The 19,489-nt window shown below is 41.8% G+C and overlaps 1 protein-coding gene across 1 annotated transcript in view; it reads right to left on the reverse strand.

Moving 5' to 3' along the window:
* The window catches only part of ADGRG4 (adhesion G protein-coupled receptor G4), a 135,406-nt gene that overhangs the window by 42,280 nt on the left and 73,637 nt on the right, over positions 1 to 19,489 (reverse strand). The window contains 8 exon segments of the mRNA XM_059385975.1: positions 27 to 243; positions 8,790 to 8,908; positions 10,368 to 10,500; positions 12,098 to 12,261; positions 14,553 to 14,613; positions 16,070 to 16,101; positions 17,100 to 17,164; positions 18,808 to 18,933. Of these exon segments, the coding sequence (XP_059241958.1) occupies positions 27 to 243; positions 8,790 to 8,908; positions 10,368 to 10,500; positions 12,098 to 12,261; positions 14,553 to 14,613; positions 16,070 to 16,101; positions 17,100 to 17,164; positions 18,808 to 18,933 (917 nt within the window).

Here is a 19,489-nt window from a genome sequence, read left to right on the forward strand (position 1 = left end):
TATTTTATCAAAGCATTAGTACTTACTCGTTTCTCACTTCATGCAGATCAGATGCTGAATTGTTTTGTTTTTCCAAAACAGCATTGATTATTTGTAATATAATCTGGGTTAGATTCATACTTATCTCATCACATTGTGAAATATCAGATACTTTAGAAACAATAATCTTTGTTTCTTCTTCATCCAGAGGGGGGGATTCATTTATTAAATTTAAAACGTGCTCTGCGACATCATCTGCATTCTCTGGGGAAAGAAAATTGAAATAGAAAACCCGCATTATTTCCTTTGGGACCATGCTGGTCTGCTTCCTTCCCTTTCAAAAGTAAAGGCAGTCGGGGTGCCTGGGTGGCTCAGTGGGTTAAGCCTCTGCCTTTGGCCCAGGTCATGATCCCAGGGTTCTAGGATAAAGCCCCGAACTGGGCTCTCTGCTCAGCAGGGAGCCTGCTTCCTCCTCTCTCTCTGCCTGCCTCTCTGCCTACTTGTGGTCTCTGTCTGTCAAATAAATAAATAAAATCTTAAAAAAAAAAAAGTTAAGGCAGTCAAATGCAAATATCTACACAGGCGGCAAAATTTACAGTAAAAAAAAAAAAAATGCTGGACCTCAATTTCTACAATAGGCAGAGTCCCAGAAAATAGCACACAAGTCAAGTTTTTATTCATTAAATCCTTTTTAAAATACACCAGGGAAACCTTTTTGTCATTGAAGATTATCTTGCAATTAGATTCTAATTAAGTTAAGACTTTTGAGTATTGGATTGAGTTAAGTAGATCCCACCTGTACAAAAATATCTGCAAACACTCAGTCTGTGTTTTCCTAATCAAGGGTGGTAGTGATATTTTTCTGTCAAGAACCAGCAATCACAGAAAAAAAAAAGCAACTATGGACCATGTATAATAAGAAGCAATTTCATTTAGATTTTTTTTTAAGAGAAGAGGAACAATAGATATTAACTCGCCCACTTTTTTCTTCACTTTTTATTATGGAAATTTTCAAACAAGCACAAAAGTAGAAAGACTAGTATAATGAATCCCCATATACCTCATGAATCACCGAGCTTCAACAAGTGTCAATGAAGAGCTAATCTTATTTTACTGACACTCTCACCCACCTTCCTGCAACCCCAGATTATTTTATTTTATTTTAAAGATTTTATTTACTTATTTAACAGACAGAGATCACAAGTAGGCAGAGAGGCAGGCAGAGAGAGAGAGAGAGGAGGGAGCAGGCTCCCCATTGAGCGGAGAGCCCAAGGTGGGGCTTGATCCCAGGACCCTGGGATCATGACCTGAGCCAAAGGCAGACACTTAACCCACTGAGCCACCCAGGCGCCCCACTCCAGATTATTTTAAAGCAAATCCCAGACATATCATTTCATCCATAAATCCTTCAGTATGCATCTCTACAATGAAAGACCCCCGTTTGTCGTCACCACAGTGCCAGTATTTGTTAAAACAAATCCAACACAAATTAGATTTTAGTTCGATATAACCCACAGAAAGCTAAGCTCCTTGGGGTGCCCTCCCAGCTTAAAGCCCTCATATTTAAGTCCAGTAACTAAAATATAATGGAAAAAAATATCGAGAAATACAATCTGTTGAGGAAAAAGTCCAGAGAGAGAGATTATATTCATAACTTAACCTGGTTTACATGACAAATAACCAAGTCTGTTTGGAAAAACAAAAGAAATTACCATAAACATCACCTGCCCCTCCAATCCCCCTCTCTTTCTCTCTCTCTCTGCAAACAATTCCCTGTCCTTGTCTACGTAAATTAAGCAATCTTAACTGAGATTCTCTCAATTTTCCCACCCCTTCAACTATTACTTCAATCTGCCCAACAATGGCCTAGGAACTGAGGTGGAAGAAAGGGGGAGGTTGAACAAGGTTGTAATTACTTCTAAATTAATATTTTGTCCTTGGTACATCTGTCTTCTGGTCAGTTAAAGAAACTGAGAGAACAATAAGACAGGGGACAGAAGAAAAATATAGTGCTCTCATTCACAAGTCTTTCTATTGCTTTATTAAATTTTCAGGCTTTGCTGTAAATGGGATAGCCAGAGCTGCTGACCTGGAGTCATTCTTTGGGCCTTGGTGGTGTGACTTTACTTCCTGCAGTCCCTGCTGTCACAGGAGGAAAGTAAACAACAGGTGAATGGGAGAATAACTATAATGTGGAAAGTAATTGTAGACTTTCCAGCTAGAGTTATACGGTTTTTAAGTCAAACTCAGGACAAACTACACTCATTGTGTAAAAATTCTAAGTCCTCGAGGAAAAGCAATAAAAGGAATACCCCCTTATTCGTTGTAAAATATATAAATCCCCCATTGCTTGAAATAATCTGCCAATAATTGCAGCCATCAAGACAATTATCATATCTGTTATTGACTGAGCAATTCCTATGGGTCAGTATGGGCATTGTCTACAGCTGCGTAACAAACCACCCTTAACGTAACGGCTTCGAACAAGAATTCATTATTATCCCTCATGGTTCTGTGTGTTGACCGGTTTTAGCTGAGTGGTTCTGATTATGGCCTCTCATGTAGTTGTGCTCAAATGGTAGCTGGAACTGGAGTCATCTGAAGACTAGACTGGTCTGGAAGTCCAAGGGCTCGCTCACATGGCTGGCAGTTTATACACAGGCAACAGTCAAGTTGGGGCTGCTGTCCTCTGGGGGTCAGTCATTTGAGGCTATTCCCAGCACATGGTCTCTCCCAGTAGTTTAGGCTCAGCGGTATGTTGGATCCAGCCTGGTGTCAACTTGTCAGAATGAACTGTTAAATTTTCGGGAATTTTGTGAGCTGGTTGTTAAACATAGCCATTATTGAAAATTAAATTATATCAACTCTTAATCAAATAAATAATATTAAAAACAATGGTGATACCCATGATACCTAAGACTGATCAATTCCTAATGATTTTGTTACATCTTAATAATGTATGCTTTGGTGATTATTTATAGCTATGGTATCTGTGTATCTCTTACCAACTCATGTCCATCTCTTAACAACTCCATGTTGTAGTTTGTATCCAGCCATCAGGGGAGAATTACACCAAGGAAATCAGCAAGTGTGACAAAATTACCTTTTTTTTTTTTTTGGCAGAGCTAGTAGTTTAAACATTTTCCAGGCTCCTTATAGCATGCTGTCTGGGTTCCGAGAGGAAGAATCCCCACTGAGAGCATACAGAAAACAGAAGCAAAAATTTCCCGTCCTCTTAAAAGTTCATCCCATGATAGGCACAGAGTCACTGCTGCTGAATTCTACTGGGCTAAGTAGCGACAAGGCAGCCCTGATTCAACTTCTAATTGACAAGGAGGGAATAAATGGATGGTGGGCATTTTGGAGACAAGATACCACAAGGCATTTAGACATACATTCTCCAATTTCATTGTCGTGATAGCCCTGTGTGATGGGTACTGACATTATTCCCTTTATACAGATTAAGGAATTGTGCCATAGAGGTTCTAACCCAGCTTTTAATCCAGGGCTGTTTGAGTCCAAAGTTAGTGTTCTTTAATATCACTTTCTACTACAGCATCTGTGCCTTTGTCCCTTTTCTCCACTGTTTTGGGGTTGGAACCTCTGTGCTTTACAGGCCTTCTCCCTGACATCCTGGAAATTACATTGCTTTCTCTCTACCATCCATGATCCTGCCCAGGCCGTGGATGGACACACCCACGTGAAAAGTTCCAGTCAACTTCATTAGAGTGTGATGCATCTTCAGTGTTTTGGAGGTCACGAAGACGAGGCAAAGCAAAGAACCCACAGGCTTTTGAAATAAGGGTAATTTTTGAACCCTGCAATATTAAGGGGTTACATGAAGTGAGCATTTAACTGGAGGAACTGACAAGTTTTTCTCCAACCAAGATATCTAATGCTCATCAGCAAGATTGAAGGCTAAAGAAAAATTGTCTCAACGTGAATGCATTTTCTTTCCCTTACACTGTGCTCATTTTTCATCAAGCTAACTTATAAGAAGCATTGCTCTGAAGCTAATAAATTTGATAATTTATTTTCAGTTATATCCATTACAGCCACTGTGCAGCTCTTCTCATCCTCCATGGATTTTTTTTAAACAAAGTGATTTCTGACAGTTAATTTTCTAAAAATCCTAACTCAGTGCAATGCTTCTCTTGTTGTTAAGGTTGTTTAACTTTTTCTCCTATGGAGAAAATTCTATTATCGTGTCTAAGAAAAATGTGACACTCAGAGGAGGGAGGTCAGCATGAAACACAGACCTCTGTAACTCGCTGTCCACTTGCTTCAAGCTGTCCACTTGCTTCCCTAGTGTACTGACTTATGATTTTGGATCCAGAAACCATCAGACCTGTGCTTACTTTTCTAATTCTTCTAGATATTCCTTGGCAAGGATCTCAAATTTCCATCTTCTGCAAGGAAGACAAGTTTGAGGAGTTCACTGCCTCAAGGTAATTCCCTAGCTGTCCTGGAAGGCAATGGAATGCCTGCACCTCAGTTTTCAACTAGTCATCATGGTGCGGGGAGACGGGGGGGGGGGCATTCACATGGTAGAGTTACACATGACAAGGTGTGTAAAGGCTGAGAGTTGATGAGGGAAACTTAGGCACACTTTCAAAACACGATAAGTTAGGTAGGACTTTAAGAATAGACTGAAAGGAGGGGTTGGGGGAAAATTCACCAAGAGCAACCTCAATTACACTGGTCAAAGTTAGCAAAAACAACAATTCACAGTCCCTGGTGGTTGATGAGAGCTCTTCCAACCAATTGACAGGCAATTTAATCAACAAAATCTATGGAAACTTGGTCAATACAGTGGGAGGTCATGGCATTTGAGCTAGGGACTGGCCCCATCTCCCAGAGCTCTGCCTTATGGAAAAATTGCTCTACTGGGCTAGGTAGCTGAGTGGTAGTTACCATCTCCCCCAGTTCCCAGAGGTAGAAGAACTATTCTGAGTGGACTTGAGAGCCAGTGGACCTTGGAAGTTCCCATATTTCTGGCTCGGGTCTGTGGAAGGTCCCTCCCGGGCAGTGGCAGCTCCTAAGTGCCAGTGGTAAGTGCCCCTTCCCCTCAAATTCACACACAGCCCCTGCTCCATAGGGAAGACTCTGGTGAAGCATCTTGTGAAGGACACATTCATCACTCTACCATCTCCCGAGCTCTTGCCCTATAGGACAGATATATTTTCATAGAGAAGGGTGAGGAAAAGCCTCAAAAACTGGCAATACTCTGTCCCAGTAAAGGGGATAGACTATAATGCGATCAAACTATGGAGCAATTTATGTCACAAGGTTTTGTCAAGAACAACAGAGCCGTCAACTAGCAATTCGGAGGCTAACAGCTGGGTGTGATACCAAGACAGGCACGCCATCCAGAAGCTCGGCAAGGAGATCAGAGAAAGAAACAGTGAGAACCTAGCTAGAACCACAGTCATCCTGATCATCAGAGAGAATTAGTCCAAGCCCAAGCCTGCATCTCCTAAGGAGAAGCATCAGAAGATCTACACTGCAGGGACAATAGGCTTCACTGATCTAGTTTAACCAATGGTATCTTGGACAGAAATTTTTTTTGAAAAGGCAATTCCAAAATTCATTAGAAACACACACACACACACACACACACAAACCAAATAGCCAAATCAATCTTGAGAAAGCAGAACAAAGAAATCACACTCCTTGATATCAAAATATAAAACAAAGCTACAGTAATCAAAACAGACCTATAAACCAATGGAACAGAATAGAGAGCCCAGAAACAAATCCATACATGCACCATTAACAGATCTTCAGTAAGAGCACAAAGAACACACAATGGGAAAAGCATAATCTCTTCCATAAATGGTGCTGCGAAAACTGAAAATTCAAATGCCAAAGAATGAAATTGGCCCTCCTGTTACACCATACACAAAAATCAACTCAAAATTATTCTAGACTTATATGCAAGACCTGAAACTCAAAAACCCCTAGAAGAGACCATAATGGAAAATCTTCATGACCTTGATCCTGACAACAATTTCATGGATATGACACCAAAGGCACAGGCAACAGAAACAAGAATAAACAAGCGGGACTACATCAAATAAAAAGTGTCTCACAACAAGGGAAATAATCAATCAACAGAATGAAAGGCGAACTTACTAAAAAATATTTGCAAACCATATGTTTGATAAGGAGTTCATCTCCAAAATATACAAAGAATTTCTGTAACTGATGGGGCACCTGCTGGCTTAGTCAGTAGAGCATAGGTCATGAGTTCAAGCCCCACATTGGGCATGGAGCCTACTTTAAAATAAAAGGATAAACCTGGAGAGCATTATGCTAAGTGAAATAAGCCAGACACAGAAAAACAAATACTGCATGATCTCACTTACCTGGGGAATCTAACATAATCCAACTCACAAAAGCACAGAGTGGAATGGTACTTGCCAAGGGCCAGGGGTAGGGGAAATGGAGAGTTGCTAATCAACAGGGATAAAGTTTCAGTTAAGCAAGATGAATAAGTTCTGGTGGTCAGCCATACCACATTGTATTTTTTAAAAAAGATTTTTTAAATTTATTCATTTATTTGATAGAGAGAGAGAGAGAGAGAGAGCATGAGAAGGGAGAGATCAGAAGGTGAAACAGACTCCCCCGCTGAGCAGGGAGCCGGATGCGGGACTCGAACCTAGGACTCCAGGATCATGACCTGAGCCAAAGGCAGATGCTTAACAAACTGAGCCATCCAGGCACCCCAACATTGTACTTTATTTTTATTTTTTTCAACATTGTACTTTAAAAATATGTCAAGAGGATGGGCCTCATGTTAAATGTTCTTACTACAACAAAATAAAATTAAAAGAAGAAAGAAAGTAGATTAGAGGTTTCCAGGGGCTGTGGGAGGGGTTAATGAGAGTGCCTGCTAATGTGTATGGGGCTTCTCTTTGGAGAGATCAAAATCAAAATGTTCTGGAACTAGTTGACAGTTGCGCAATCTAGTGAATACACTAAAAACCTTGGAATTATACCCAGGAAGTGGGTAAAATGTTATGCTCTGTGAATATCTTCATAAGAAAATTTTTAAGCCACAATGAGATATCCATTTCTGCTCATCAAATCACCAAAGACCCAGAAGTCTGATAGCATGCTGCATTGATAAAAGTACTCCAAAAGAGGTGCTTTCTTACCTTCAAGTGGGAGTATGCACTGCTCCAAGCAAGCCTTGCAGAAAGCCTTTTGACACCATCAAAAGGACGACTGACCCAGAAATTCTACTTTTAGAAATTTATGCTTCGAGTATATCCTACTTATGCAAAATGACATATGTACAGTCTCCATTGCAGCAGTTTGGTAAAGATAAAATGTTATTAACAGCATAAATGCCCACCCACAGGAAGCAGGTTAAAAAAATAAATTGTGGCACATCCACGCAGTATAATATAATGTAGTGATAAAAAACATGAGAAAGCTCTTCGTATACTAAACTGATCATTTCTGTAATATACTGACAGAAGAAAAAAGCAAGGTGCAGAGTGGTATGGATAGCATACACTTTGTGTACTAGGAGGAAGAAAGAATATATGTGTATATGTATATGTATCTGTATGATATGTATGTGTGTGTGTGTGAATTTCCTAATAAAGACATGAAATATCTCTGTGGATATTTATTGAATGGCTGGGGTCAGCAGTGGGAAGATGTTTCACTGTATTTCCTTTTTGGTTTTGCAATATTGAACTACATAAAGAATTACCTATTAAAACTGTTTTTTAAAAATATTTTATTTAGGGGTGCCTAGATGGCTCAGTGGGTTAAGCCTCTGCCTTCAGCTCAGGTCATGATCCCAGGGTCCTGGAGTCGAGGCCAGCATCAGCCTCTCTGCTCAGCGGTGAGCCTGCTTCCCCCTCTCACTCTCTGCCTGCCTCTCTGCCTACTTGTGATCTCTGTCAAATAAATAAATAAAATCTTTTAAAAATTTATTTATTCATTTATTTATTTATTTGAGTGCGAGAGAGAGAGAGCAGGAAAGTGACGGAGGGAGAGGGAGGAACCTCCAGCAGACTCTGAGCTGAGCACAGAGCCAGAAGCGGGGCTGGATCCCACAACTCTGAGATCATGACGTGAGCCGAAACCAAGAGTTAGACACTTAGCTGACTGAGCCACGCAGGTGCCCCGAAATTGTTTTTTGTAAATATTTATTTATTTATTATTTGAAATAGAGAGTGTATGTGGGAGTGAGCAGGGGAAGGGGCAGAGGGAGAGGTAGAGAGAGAGTCTTAAGCAGACTCCCCCATGAGCACGGAGCTGAACTTGGGCTTGATCCCATGACTCTGAAATCATGACCTCAGCCAAAACCAAGAGTCAGACTTTTAACTGAGTCCTCCAGAGGTCCCCCTGTTAAAACTGTTTTAAGATGAAAAATAGTGGGGCACCTGGGTGGTGGCTCCGTTGTTAAGCATCTGCCTTCAGCTCAGGTCATGACCACAAGGTCCTGGGATCACGCTCTGGGTCGGGATCCCTGCTCAATGGGGAGCCTGCTTCTCCGTCTTCCTCTGCCCCTCAACCTGCTCATTCTCTCTCTTTAGAATAAATAAATAAAATCTTTTTTAAAAATTATAAAATAAAAGCACTAGAAAGCAAAAAACACTGACGGTCCCACCTTAGCATGCCCCACTCCCACCTCCACCAACATTAACTTCCTAGTTCCTGAAATTGGATCGTTGTAAGGTAAGATTTTCCTACATGAGTCTTGCCTGTACCCTTTCATCTCAGGTCAAGCGGACCAACTAAGCAAGGTTCCATTATGTCATTAATGTGTACAGAACAGTCTTACTTACCATCACTGATAGTAATGTTAGCAAGATCCACAATCTTATCAGGGAGTCCTTGAAGCAGTTTGCATTGTTTCAACTTTGGCTTTTCCCACTGAGATTTGCCAGTATGGATACTGATTGAGCTGAAAAGGAGAGGGGGGGAGGGAGGGGCAAAAAGCTTTCTCATTGGAAGACGAGGCCAGAAAAGTCTCAGAGCAAACAAAGGAACACAATGTAGCCGGGGCATGCCTCCCTCTACCCACTCCCAGCCTCTGGGCTCAGATAGCAAAGGTGGGAGCCCCGTGGAAGAACACTTTGCACTTGGGGAACAAGGGAATGGGGGGTTCCGATGCAGGAGGTGTAAAAAGGCAAGAGAGTATGAGATGAAGTCTGGCAATGTTCTCAAGGAGGACATGTTGGCCCTTGGCCATGGCTGCTTACCCTCACTTTCCCTTCGAATCCCCATTTTAAGAGGAAATTCCTGATAGAATTTGGTCCCTAGCTCCGCACAGCATTTCCTGAAGGCAGTGAGCATAGCATCCTCTGTAGCTCATCGGCCTCCAACATCCACCCTCCCCTATGCCTCATCCAACTCAGTCGAGTGCATTTCATGATGAGCGAGCACATTTACTGAGCACCCCAGACGTGCCAGGACGACTGACACGAGATGCAGACAAATAGGGCGGGGTCCGGGAGAAAGGCCCCTCCCACCCCGAAACAGAGCAGATAACACGGGTGGAGAGCGAGACACAGGGAGGTACCCACTGGGGTCCACAAGAGCGAAAGGCCGTTTTTGGCTGGCATGCTTGGTAAACAGAAGGCCTGTGGGCCTTGAGCTCCGCATTTAAGGGTTTGGACTTCATACTTGAGGCAATGTGGAACCAGAGTGGGGGAAGGGAAGGGGACTGCTGTAAGAGCAGATGAGGGATGATAGCAAGGATCTGCACCAGGGTCATGCTGTAGGGATGGAAAGGTAAGGTTACATTCGAGCTCTGACTGTGATCACAAAACCAGCATGATTTGCTGACTGATTAGATGTATGAAGAGAGTAGGACCCAGTCCAAGATATTGCCTTCCAGCAGAGAGCTTTTAAGCCTCTGTCAAAACCTGCTGCCCTTCTGGTCTGCCTACTTAAGGTAATGGCATAAACCATTAACAGCAGAGAGTCAGAGAAGAGGGACTGATGATTTAAAGAAGGAAAATGATAAGGCAACAATAGAAGGGTGATTTAGTAAATTATTATGGCCCATCAACGAGGTAGCTTCTGAGGCAATTTTTCGAAATGGTCATTAAGAAGAAGAACATAAAACATGGAAAAATGTTTGATCAACTATTGAGTGAAAAGGTAAATCCCATTATTGAGATGAGGACAGTGATTACCACTACATAAAACTACATAAAACTTAAAGGCACACAGGAAACAGGGAGATGTAAAAAATACGCCAACCTAAAACCAGCGGTGGGGAGGGATTGTATTTTTCTCTTTTGTCTCCTTGAACATCTTTTCAGAATGCTCTCATGTTAACTGTGCATGCTGAAGTAGGTCCAAAGGGCGAGAGAAGGGCAGGGTAGAGGGGTAATAACAACTTGGCCAATACGTACCAGATTCTAGTAGCGCTGCCATGCCTGTTTTTTATGCATCTAATTTGGGCTGTCTCAGTAGGGTTGGTTAAGAGCCACTTATAGGTCCCTTTGTATTTAGAGACTGTTTCCTGGGCTTCGCACCTTCCTGGCTCTATGGAGAAAATGTATGCATAAGGCACTTAAAAGAGTCATGAGCATATCCATTATGACCCATCATTATTTCCCGACACGTAAACACTAGCCAATAAAAGAGGAAACTTTTTCTACCAGGCCATTTAAATCAGGCTTCACTGAAAGTACATGAAATACTGTCTTTTTTTTTTTTTTTTTTTTTTTTTTTTAGTAAGCCTCCTGGGAAAAACTCACACTTAGTCCGTTTCATTAAAACCACAAGCTGACAGGACTGTTTTTTTGGTCTCAGTTTTTAAAAATGTTACATCTGCCTTGATAAAAGGTCAAGCCACACACACAAAAGTTTAGATGTCCTCACCTGCCAGCTGCCCTCCTTCTGAGACTCCCCCATGGTCAATGACAGGAAACCAAAGGCTGACTTCTCCTTCTGGATGGTTCCTCCCTTCCTAATGGACTCTGGGGTGGGTTTGGTTTTAGTAAACTCAAAGCATCTGCCATCGCCAGTATTAGACATAGGAGCTCTGCTCTGTTGGTGGTGCCAAAGGCAAGGTTTTGTTGCCAAGTGTGGTCACATTAATGGAGAAGTGACCTGGGCTAAGTGTGTATAAGTTCCCAGGTTCTACTGACCACCCACTGGGTCCGTGACCCTGATTCCGGAAATCTTTCCTTCATGTGTTGATACAGTGGCCGGGAGGAGTGGAGAGCCAGGAGAATCCCAGCTTCCTCTGAAGGCAGCCATCATCAGTGCCATTTGCACGGAGGGCTCTCCCTGTGGCTTCTGTACTTCTCTGCCTCCCATCTCACTGTTGCTAGCAATCACAGCCTGCCCTCTGCTACCTGATCACTTTGTTGCCAAGGACCGTGTGTTCTAATTGCCTCTGCATGTCATCTGGCTTAGCCCGTTGTTTTTACCGTAGTCCACTGGCAGCCACGGCAAGGGGATGGAGTAATCCAATAGCCTTTCTCTTTACCATTAAAGGAAAGAGATGCCCGTTAGAAAACTTCTGGACTGTACCCAGATCATTTTCTCAGTTGACTGGCCTGGCTGTATCAATCCATAAATCAGTAAGCCTCTATTGGGCAATTATTGTGTGGAATGAGGAACTCCCCAGGCCTCTGGGTATTTATGCAAGAGAGACAGTCCCCCCACTCCGCTGATGTCCTGGCCACTGCTGATACCCAGAGCGGACCGATGGTCTCCAGGAACCCCTCTGTGTTTTTCATAAGCTCTAACAGGTGGAAAGGGCAAGTGAGCACTGAGGATGTGGAAAGGAACATGAAGACACCTCCTCTCCCTCCAGATCTCAGGATGTCTTACTGCGCATGCGTTATGAGCTCTCTAAAAAAGGGGAGTGAATGGGGCGCCTGGGTGGCTCAGTCGTTAAGCCTCTGCCTTCGGCTCAGGTCAGGATCTGGGATCGAGCCAGGATCCTGGGATCGAGCTCCATATTAGGCTCCATGCTCAGCGGGAAGACTGCTATTCCCTCTCCCTCTCCCCGCTGCTTGTGTTCCCTCTCTCGCTGTGTCTCTCTGTCAAATACATAAATAAAATCTTTAAAAATAAATAAATACAAAGGGGGACTGAATGTGTATGGAATACCCCTGCCCCCAATTACCTAGTTTTTTCACCGCAACGTGTTCAGATTTTACTAATAACGTCAGTTGACCCTTGGTGAAGTTTCCATGGGTGAGGTTGCCCTGTATTTTACTTTTGATTCTGTTAATCAGCTCGGAGGCTGCTAACGAAGAGCTGGCCTTCAGGATGGTCTGACAAAGATAGCTAAAAAGCAGAGCAAAAAAGAACGATGTTGCATTTATGTCAACAAAGTGCAACCTGCACACGGTGTTGAAATTCCACACACGTGATTTAACTGGGAGTCTATCAATATCAAACATTTTACATCTATCAACAGGCAAATCTTAAGAAATGATGGAAGACAGCATATTGAAATCTGATAAATTTTCTCGTACGCAGAACAAACAACTCATAACCCATTTTCTCTCTCTCTCTTTTTAAGATTTTACTTATTTATTTATTTGACAGAGAGAGACACAGCAAGGGAAGGGACACAAGCAGAGGAGTGGGAGAGGGAGAAGCAGGCTTCCTGCTAAGCAGGAAGCCCGAGGCAGGGACCCTGGGATCATGACCTGAGCCAAAGGCAGATACCCAACGACTAAGCCATGCAGGCACCCCTCAAAACCCATTTTCAAAAGAACAGTCAGCAACAGTTGCATTATATTAAAATCAATGAAGGGTGCCTGGGTGGCTCAGTGGATTAAGTGGTTAAGCATCTGACTCTTGGCTTTGGCTCTGGTCATTGATTTTAGGGTCACAGGATTAATCCCTGAGTCTGTCCGCACTCAGTGAGGAGTCTGCTCAATCCCTCTGCCCCTCCCCACTCAAATAAATAAATAAATCTTTAAAAAATGAAATAAACAAAATAAAATAAAATGAACCAGCCATGTGTTCTCTAGGAGCTTGTACTAATTAATAGAGAAGATGGAGTACTCAGAATTTATAACTTTGGAGAAAACCTTTTATCCTTCTGGTCTCCAATTTATCCATCATTAGTGCAAGAAGGCAAATGGCACATGTTCAATTAGTCTCTAAAGATGTGTTCTGCAGAAGGCCTATTTCTATAATAGAATAATAATGGAGATAATGGTGGTGATAGTAGCTAACATTTGTAGCACTCTCGCTCCTTGTATTTTGACTAATTTTACCTTCACAACAGCCTCATAAGTAGAGCTATTACGGTCCCCATTCCACATACGAGGGAGCTGAGACTTATCCAAGGTCACAAATACCTAGTACATCCCTAGAATATTCTGTCCACTCAAATATACGTTCCAAAAGAATGGCTGTTCTTGACCTCAACGGCTGGAGCGATGTCCTCAGGTGTTCCAGTCATCTCATTACAGAGCATCCTTAAGCTTAGGGGCACCTGGATGGTTGGTTGGTTCAGTTGGTTAATCGGCTGACTGGCTCAGCTCACGATCCTGGGATCAAGCCCCAGGTCCCGCTCCCCGCTGAGTGGGAAGTCTGCTTTTCCCATTCCCTCTGTCCCTCTTGCCCTGCTCGTGTCCTCTTTCTCTCTCAAATAAACAAAATCTTAAAAAAAAAAAAAGAGTCACAAGCTTACCTAGATATTTTCTCCATTTCTATTTGCCAGTACGTCTTTTTTTTTTTTTTTAAAGATTTTATTTATTTATTTGACAGAGAGAAATTACAAGTACACTGAGAGGCAGGCAGAGAGAGAGAGAAGGAAGCAGGCTCCCTGCCGAGCAGAGAGCCCGATGTGGGACTCGATCCCAGGACCCTGAGATCATGACCTGAGCCGAAGGCAGCGGCTTAACCCACTGAGCCACCCAGGCGCCCCACCAGTACGTCTTTTTGAAGCACGCATTTCCTAGGTTTCATACGGCTGTTGAAAGTTAGATGTGCCTGTGCTAACTCAAAATTTCTTTGTCCAACCCACGCCACTGATCCACAGTAAGCAGGGTCCCTGCTCACCCTGCCCTTCCATGAGGTGCCCGTCTTTTCCCAGCTCTCATTTTGCCACTCTTAAAAGGACTCCTTTTTTTAACCTCTCCCTTTGCTGCAACAGACTCTCTGCTCTTAGCACTCTGAAATTGTCAGTGATCTTCCCGTGAGCCTCTCTGAATTGCATCAGGCAGGGCAGCAATAGCCAGTGTTCTGGAAGGAGCCGGACCATGCATCTGAACAGAACCAAGGATGCTTTCCATGTTGTTTTCCACTTCTTTGCTCAGTATTTCCAGTATTTTTTTGACGACAACAAACACTTTATTTTCCATCCCCAAATTATGGCCACTTTGGACCCCATTTTCTCTTCACTACAAAGAGGCAGAAGGCAGGCTGCTAGGCTACACCATGACCAACTGAAACAACTTATTTCATGAAGGCAAGAGCCCAATTACAGCATCTGTAAAATAACCACTGGGTACTTTGATTTCCTTCTGACAGCTCTGACCAACAGGCTGCAAATACAGAATTAAATGGAAAGAAAATCAGAACTAAATGTACTAGCTATGAATAAACTCAGCTCTTACCTGGATGGTACATGGGAAATTGTAGCCATTCCTTGCCCTTCTCTCTGTTCCAAAATAATGCAAAACAAAAGTACATCATCACTGAAATCTTGAAACAAACATCACATTTGAGTACAGGGTTTATTGTCAACAACGGCGATCATAATTATGCTTTACATTTACGTAACTCGTTTTTGTCATTTGCAAATCAGACTCAGAAAAGTCAAGCATCTAGTCCTCGCCTCACCCCTGTAGTGCGGGCAATGCAGGGATTATCACCCCATTTCCTAGATGGGGAAGCTAAGTCTCAGAGAAGTTCAATCATCTGACCAGTATCACACAGCTGATGAGTCAGAACTGAGAGCAGTCTGAGCCTTCTGGATCTGTACCCTAACATGGTGATGACAAGGAAACATTATTGAGCTTTTACTTATCATTCCATTCCATCTTTCCAACAGCCCTATGAGGAATGATAATATTGTCATCCCCATCCCCATTTCCTCAGATGAGGAAACTGAGGCACAGAGAGTTTAATTAGGTTGCCCAATGTCTCCCAGTCAGGAAGTGGAAGAACAGGGGTTCCAATGCAGGCAGCCTGATTCTGGGGACCTCATTGTCACCAAAAGGCTTTTGACACCTATTATTTGAGAGGGATTTTACTTAGGTCCTGTAATCTATCATTTATTAAATTAAGAAATTCAGACTCAGAAGCGTCTGGGTGGCTCAGTGGATTAAAGCCTCTGCCTTCGGCTCAGGTCATGATCCCAGAGTCCTGGGATCAAGCCCCACATCGGGCTCTCTGTTCAGTGGGGGGACTGTTTCCCCTCCTCTCTCTCCCTGTCTGCCTCTCTGCCTACTTGTGATCTCTGTCTGTCAAATAAATAAAGTCTTCAAAAAAAAAGAAAGAAAGAAAGAAATTCAGACTCAACTCTTTCCAGAAAGCATTTTAAATCATGGTAGATAATTTGGAAGGCACTGTGGTCTTGATTGTACTTCGTAGAATCAAAATATTTCCCTCATATTTAAATACCTTACAAGGTCTGTGCTTGCTGATCCTTTCAGAGTCATGGTAAAGCTTGGAGGCACTGGAATAAGGACTGAGTATTGGGGCAAGGATGGTGGGAGATAGTTTGGTCACACCCTGATTTCAAATCTATAGAGATAAAGAGGGGATTGATTATATGAATGCCAGTCTTGCAAAAAATGTGTCATTCTTGGAAGAACTGGGCTTCTTTCCAAGAAGTCTATAACCAAGACACTTCATTTGCCATTGACAATACCCAAGTCATTCCACTCTCCCATAGCCCACAAAATGTGCCTCCAAAAGTCCCCACAGAGACCTCAGAAAAATCAGAGGATGGTTTTCCTACTGGCTTCTAGTGCAGATGCCAAAGAAGGTAATGTAAGTTGACCCTCGATGACCACAGTTGAGCTTGGCCTGGTGTCCACTTAGGTAGGAGCACTATTTTACTCACATCTACTCAGGTATTAGAAGAGTCACAAGTAGATTCATTCTGAAAAATTACTTACTATAGTTTGGTCCATGGTAATTTCTCCTTCAGAAGTGCCTCTGTACCAAAAGCATAAAAAATTTATAAATATGAAATATGCTGCCCACTACAGTAGGACAAAATCTCGGAAGAAAGACAACTGTGAGGCAGAACAGTGGAACTCCCCAGGTTGGATTTCAAATACTAGGGCTCTAAGGAGACACTTCAGAAGCCTGGTCATTATCTATGTACCCAAATAGTGATAAGTCATTGAGTAACCCCGCTTCCAGGAATCTATCTCATAATAGTACAGCAAGAGTGCATACAAACATATGGACAAGGGTGGAAATAATGGAAAGGTCCATCACTAGGTAATTGGTAAATACACCATGGCACACCCATGCAAAAGAATTCTATGTGGTCATTAAAATGAATAAGCTAAATTTGTACGTATTGGCCTGAAAAGATATACATGGTGTATTTTCGAGGCATGAACCAGAGTTCTTTGAAAGGGTGGGGGAAAGCATGTATTTTCTTTGTCGTCCGCTCCTTGATACTACTCAATGCCGGCCCTTGGCAATGTAATCACCGCTCCAACTTTGTGTCCTAGGTGACTCTTAGACTAGTCCGTGTTCCTCACTTTAAACATTTCAAGTTCTCTTTGGAATTTCTAACTCTTGAAAGTGCATTATTGGAAAATAAAGGGTCTTCACCATTGGCCATCCCTCTCCTTACATACTTTTAAGGAAGGATTTTTTTCCCCCCAAAATCACAGAATCATAGCATTTTAAAGCTAAGAGGGGCATTAAAGGTAATTGAATCCAATTCAACCATTTCCCCAATTTATTTCCTTCTGTTTTGTTCTCCCATTGGCTTTACATCCTACAATGATGATAGAATTTCTTCCTTATTCCAAAGAGAAGGTACACTGAGAAGGGAAGATGCAACTTAAAATGCAGTCCCTAAATCTCAGACAGGAAAAAAAAGAAAAGAAAAAAAAAAGAAATTCCCCCTGGATAGGAACATTCCCAGAATCCCTCAAACTGCCTTTGACCCACAATAAATGACACTCACATACCTGGTTTTAGTTTGAATAGCCAGATTAGCAAGAGCAAATTCACTGTCCTGAAATATAGAATTCAACTGTAAAAGATAAAACATATCAGGTTTAGTATTCTCACTCCTCTATCTTAATCCAGGAAATTTACCAGAGACGATGTCATCATTGAGCTGCATTTATAATTTGGGTTGGTTCAACATTTCCATCTGCTTCACTCAGTTTTTCTATTTGGGAGCTGAATTGTGTCCCCCCCCCCCAAATTCGTATATTGAAGTCTGAACGCCCTAATGACTATATTGGGAAGTAGGGCCTTTAAAGGAGGAAATTGATGCTAAATATGGTCAAAAGGGTGGAACCCTAATTTGATAGGATTGGTGTTCCTGTAAGAAGAGAAGGAGACCCCAGATATCTCTTTCTTTCTCTGGTATGTGTGTGTGTGTGTGTGCGCGCACGTGCGGGTGCTATGTGAGGACCCAGAGAGAAGTTGGTCCATCTGCAAGCCAAGGAGAGAGTCCTCAGGAGAAACCAATGCCTCGATCTTAGACTTCCAGCCTCTAAAACTGTAAGAAAAGAGATGTCTGTTGTTCATGTCCCCCAGTGCATCCTATTTTGTTATGGCGGACCTAGTGAACAAATACACCCCCCAACTTTCAAGTGCTTATAATCATGTCATATACACTTGCAAAGAAATGCTGATGGACCAAGAGAGGAAACAGACATGATCTTTTACTGTTGGTGGGATGCAAGTTGGTATCATCTGTCTGGGAGGCCACTTAGCTCTAGTTACTAAAATGTGAAATGATCATGTCATTTGATCCAACAATTCCAGTTCTGGGAATTTATCTTCTAGAAAAACTCAAGTATCCCCCAAATTTATTGCAAGGGCATTAATGTCAGCATTGTTTCTAAATAGGGAAAAAAATAAAAGCAACCTAAATGTCCACCAATGGATGTCTGTATTTAAATATATATATATTACTTTATAACCATCTAGTGAAATCCTTGTTATCTTTAAAGTATATGAGGTAGATCGATTCTGTGGCAGGAATATGCTCAAAGATATATGGTTACGTGAGAAAAAGCAAGCTGCAGAACAGCACAATGGTATGAGTCCAGTTATTTTTGTCAAAGAACATACTTGCATCAGTGTTATCACAGGTAGAAAAAAATCTGAACAAATATACCTCAGACTGTTAAGAGGAGTCAATACAGGGAGAAGACATTTACTTTCTGAGTTTCAGATTTCAGAGTCTGAACTTTTATACAGAGGGTATGTACAACTCCTATAATCAGAAAAATGTGAGGATCAATAAAACATTTCTTGTGTAGGAGAGAAAACAGTTAAAATGCAAAAAATGAACATATGTAAATATAATAGCATAGACTGTGTTATCTCCGCTCTCCTACTTTTCTCCAAATAGGAAAAATTTGGCAAAGGCCCAGAATTTGTGTCAGTGGAGGGAAATGTACAGTTCTAAACAAATTAAAATAATAACATCCCATAAAAGCTTTCAGCATTGGCGCGATGAAAGAGAGACCACATACATCTTTACGGTGTTACTCACAGAGTGGATAAATTTGCAGCAAAAAAAATCAAAACCAATTAGGTGTGAAATGTATTGTGGGTAGAAAAAAAGTAAAGCCTAGTTTTTCATCTGCTCAGTCCCTGATATAGATATATTCACATATTTTATATGTACCATAAATATTTAAAAGATTATTTTACCCAATTTTCTGCAAATTCATTTACAACACTGATAACAGGGATCCTTGGCTCTTCATCAAACACAGAGAAGCTCATTTCAATATTGTAGAAGGAAACTGTAATTAAAAATGAGATAAATTTCATTCACTTAGTTCAAGAAATTTAACTTCCATAAATCTGGTGAAAATTGCTTGTCATTTTAAAGAGACTAACAATGAAATCTCATTCCTGAATTTTGCTTAATTTAACTCCAAGGTCAAGAACCAGCACTTTGGGCTCCATATCCAAAAGCAAAACTGATGTACTATTACATTTTTGCTTTAATTATTTGGGCAGTTTCCTGACAGCTACACAGTTGACGGGCGTTCTGCAAATCCCCCAAATCCTCAGTTTTCATTAGCCAACACATTTCCTAGTCCATTTCGTGGTCAAGCTGAACATTATCTCACAAGATCATTTGCCCTGAGAAAATATTTATTTCTTCCTGTGACTTTCCTTCTGCTTCAGGTTTTTCTCTCTTTTCCTCCTTCTCTTGTCTGGTCCTGTCAGATTTCAATTTTGGAATGTTAGAAGTTGAAAGGACATCCAATATTGGAATGACATGGAAGGTAAACACTCCCCAGCCATGGATAAGCTTTCCAAGCCGGCTGGAGGTGGAGAATGTAGAAACTTGAGGCCTACGAGGCATTCAAACAAACAGGCT

The sequence above is a fragment of the Mustela nigripes genome, chromosome X, assembly GCF_022355385.1.
Source record: "Mustela nigripes isolate SB6536 chromosome X, MUSNIG.SB6536, whole genome shotgun sequence".
Classification (NCBI taxonomy): Eukaryota; Metazoa; Chordata; class Mammalia; order Carnivora; family Mustelidae; genus Mustela; species Mustela nigripes.